At 38.6% G+C, this 3,487-nt stretch overlaps 1 protein-coding gene across 1 annotated transcript; it reads left to right on the forward strand.

Annotated features, from left to right (window-relative positions):
- The first annotated feature begins 843 nt into the window (after positions 1-843).
- Positions 844-2,447, forward strand: LOC131691000 (cuticle protein 18.6-like). Its single transcript, XM_058977121.1, has 2 exons — positions 844-964; positions 1,034-2,447. Exons 1-2 carry the CDS (start codon positions 950-952, stop codon positions 1,262-1,264), a joined length of 246 nt encoding a protein of 81 aa, XP_058833104.1. The 5' UTR covers positions 844-949; the 3' UTR covers positions 1,265-2,447.
- Positions 2,448-3,487: the final 1,040 nt, after the last annotated feature.

Raw genomic sequence — 3,487 nt, forward strand, 5'->3', positions numbered from 1 at the left:
GCAGTCTGTTTATCAATTTAGAATAATCAAAATTATCACTTCATCTATTTTTTATTTTGCGGTGCGGTAGCGGTAAAACCGCGCGGTAAAAGCTCTTTCCCGCACCGCATCTGCGGGAAAAAGTGCCTCACCGCACCGCAGATTTTGCGGTGCGGGTGCGGTAAATACCGCGCGGTTGCGGTAATTACCGCAACCGCGACGAACTCTAATCAGTATACCTATTTGAACAAATCGAATTTCCCACAAGTGCCTCGGAAAGGATTATGTCCTTACCCCAAAGGATCTTATTGGGTCAAAAACTTGGCGTTGGATGCATCGGCTTTCCCTCCTGTCGTGCCGGATGGTTATTACCGATGTTACCTGGATGTGTGCAGTCTCCCCGATCGCACTCTACTACTTCGGCAGGCTTTTTATGCAAGAATTTACAAGGAACTTATAATGTATTGAATAGTCCAATAAAACATTTTTGATCACCCCTAACGTAACCGTAATGCATCAAAACACCTGCTAATGCACGCGTCGTCGTACCTTTCCCGAAACGAAATACTATATGAGTACCTACCAGGTGTAAAAGACCACGCACAATTTAGTCTGGTCGTGTAACTGTGTCTTGGTTGTATGCTAATTTCGGTCTCAATTGATTGTCAACAAATGCCGGTTGCATAACCGCCCACGCCGTAGCGGCACGAATTGACCTTGACGAGGTCGTCCCTGCTTGTTTTGAAATGTGGATGGGCCATGCAGCCTTGTCGGCTGTCAATCACCGGTTGAGCGTGTGGATTTATATTTTTCGATTCTTACCGATAATTCGGATCGTTGCCAGAATTTTGAATTCTCATTAACCACAAGAATTACCAAGGGTGGTGCATCTAGAAGAGTATAAATAGCAACGGCTGGATTCAAACAAAGCACAGTTCAACTTCCGAACAATTATCAATCACTAGTCAAGATGTTTGCCAAAATTGTAAGTTCCTGATAGTTGGGCAAGCCGTCAAGTTCATTAATTCTTTCATTAATTTTTAATCGTCAACAGATCTTCTTTTGCGCCTTGGCCATTGCCTGCGTCTGTGCTAAGCCTCAGTTCCCCCTGGCCTACTCTTCACCGCTGGTAGCTTCACCGCTGGCATCGCCGTACGCTGCCGCTTACACTGCACCCGTTGCCGCTGCCTACACCGCTGCTTCGGCTCCGCTAACTGCTGCATACCCCAGCGCCTATGCCAGCTACCCGTACCCATATGCTGCCTACAACTCGGTTTTCCTGTAAACTGACTAACACCGGATAGAATTGATTCTGCTGGATGAGACAGATGGATGTGAATAAATGTACCCTCGCCACGGAACTTTTAATATATAATGAAGGCACTGTTTGACAAAGCAATCTATTGATTTCAACTGTTGTTGTATTTTTCCGCAAACATATCCTATTTTATCCTTGAGCTAGGTGGGACTGTGCTAATATATTGGTTAATACCGAATATTTGAGGATAAGTTAGAAGAATTAAACACTTTATTTAGAAAAGGATATTTTGAGGCATTTTTTGTAAAATTTCAAGTAGGATAGACGCTCCCTGATTCATCTCAACCCTGTATTCATTTCATTATCTGATGGCTTTTATTAACTTTTTATTTCAACAATTATTGATTCAAATTCCCCTTTATCTTTCTTTGACGACATTTAATTAGCTTGAGATTACTAAGTGGGGAAACTAATTAAAAGTTTAGAGCCATAGAACTCAAGTGAGAGCCAAGCTTTGAACTATAAGGAAAGCTAGAAGAGGTCATTAGGAACAGGATTAAAATCATACGAACTAATGTGTCTTCTGTTGGTAGGAGTCGAGTTAAGGCAGAGTAATTAAGTATCAGTACCGAGAGCAAATACGGGCCCGGGGATCCAACATGAGGGCTAGCTAACCACTACAGATGATTCGAACATTAATAAGTTTAATCTCGATATCCATTGGAAGGAATAACTCTCTACTATTATTTATAAAAATAAAATTAAAGAAGGTTTTTTGCATGGGTTGGATCTGAAGTTGGCTTCATTTAGAATTTGTCAAAGAACATGAACATATTCGACCAAGACGTTCAAAGTGCAACAGTCTCTAAAATATTAAAAGCCTCTGAAAATACAGAGTCTAATTTGTTTCCCATTCAAGCTGACTTTTTCTTCCGTTTTGTGGGAGAAGCTTGTTTCAAAATATTTGATCAATTCTTCATTTATATATCGCTACAATATTATTAAAAAATTTATTTCAAAAATTATCAAAAGGCTAAAATATCAAACAATGGATATGGAATAGTTTTAATATAAAATATAATTTCACATACACTGTAACCTCCATTAACGAACACTTTTTTACGTAATAATCGATTTACGTAACTTTTTTACGAGCTTAATTCGAAATAACGAAGTTTGAATACGTACAGTACAGCATGGAGTTGTATACAATTTAACATATTATTAGCTAAATGTTACTAATAAAAGTCGAGTATTTTCGGAATGGGGTTAACGCATAACTAATATCGATGAGCCATTTTGTAATCTCTATAACTTCAGCAATATGGGTATTTTCGGAATCGGATTCACTAGTACACGACGGATATCGATGTCTGTCAAGCCCGTTCTAAAAATATCGATATTGTTAGGATTATCGAGAATATTGCTTGATCGAAAGTCGCCATCTGAGATTGCAAAAACATCCATTTTCATCATCTATTTGTCAAATCCGTTCCGAAAACATCCATATTGTTGTGGTTATCGAGAATATAGCTCAGCCGGAAGTCGCCATCTTGGATTTCAAAAAGCTTCCAGTCCAGTCACTTTTCACCATCTACTCAGGGCCGGCGGAATGCGTGGGTAGTATGGAGAACTGACATACAAGTAAAGTTTTCAACTTGTGTAAGAAATAAAACTGTCGCTTTGAAATGACAACAGCAAGTATAAACTTGCCACTGGCTGGCGCTTCGATCAGCCAGCGATCGCTATACGGTACTTGTACGCAAACTTTGATACAACGGTGGTTCACGCATGCAAACCTGTGTGCGATGGTGATTTTCAACGGGTTTTCATTTAAATGTTTACACACATTTTTCGGGATAGTCTGTTCTAGCTTATACGTCTGTTCTCTGTGGTAATACTTTCCACTCGAAAATTACAGAGGGGGGAATTACCCACTCGAAAGCCAAAACCTAAGATTAACCACGTATGTTTCTTGCGTACGAATTTGCGTTGGAAATTCTAGATGTAAAACATTTGCATATTTTTATTCAGATACAAATTTCTTTGGTTTACAGTTTTTTTTAGAATATGGGATAATAATTAGGATTTGTTTGAAATTTGGAATTATTTTTTATATTTATACTCATGGGAATACATTTTGACACATCTTATAACAAGACATAATATTAATGCAATTTTATTCAGACTATGGGATGCAGTTAGAAATATTTTAAGGACAATATATATGCAATTTGTAATGTTTTAACA

This window comes from Topomyia yanbarensis, chromosome 3 (genome assembly GCF_030247195.1).
Source record: "Topomyia yanbarensis strain Yona2022 chromosome 3, ASM3024719v1, whole genome shotgun sequence".
Lineage (NCBI taxonomy): Eukaryota > Metazoa > Arthropoda > Insecta > Diptera > Culicidae > Topomyia > Topomyia yanbarensis.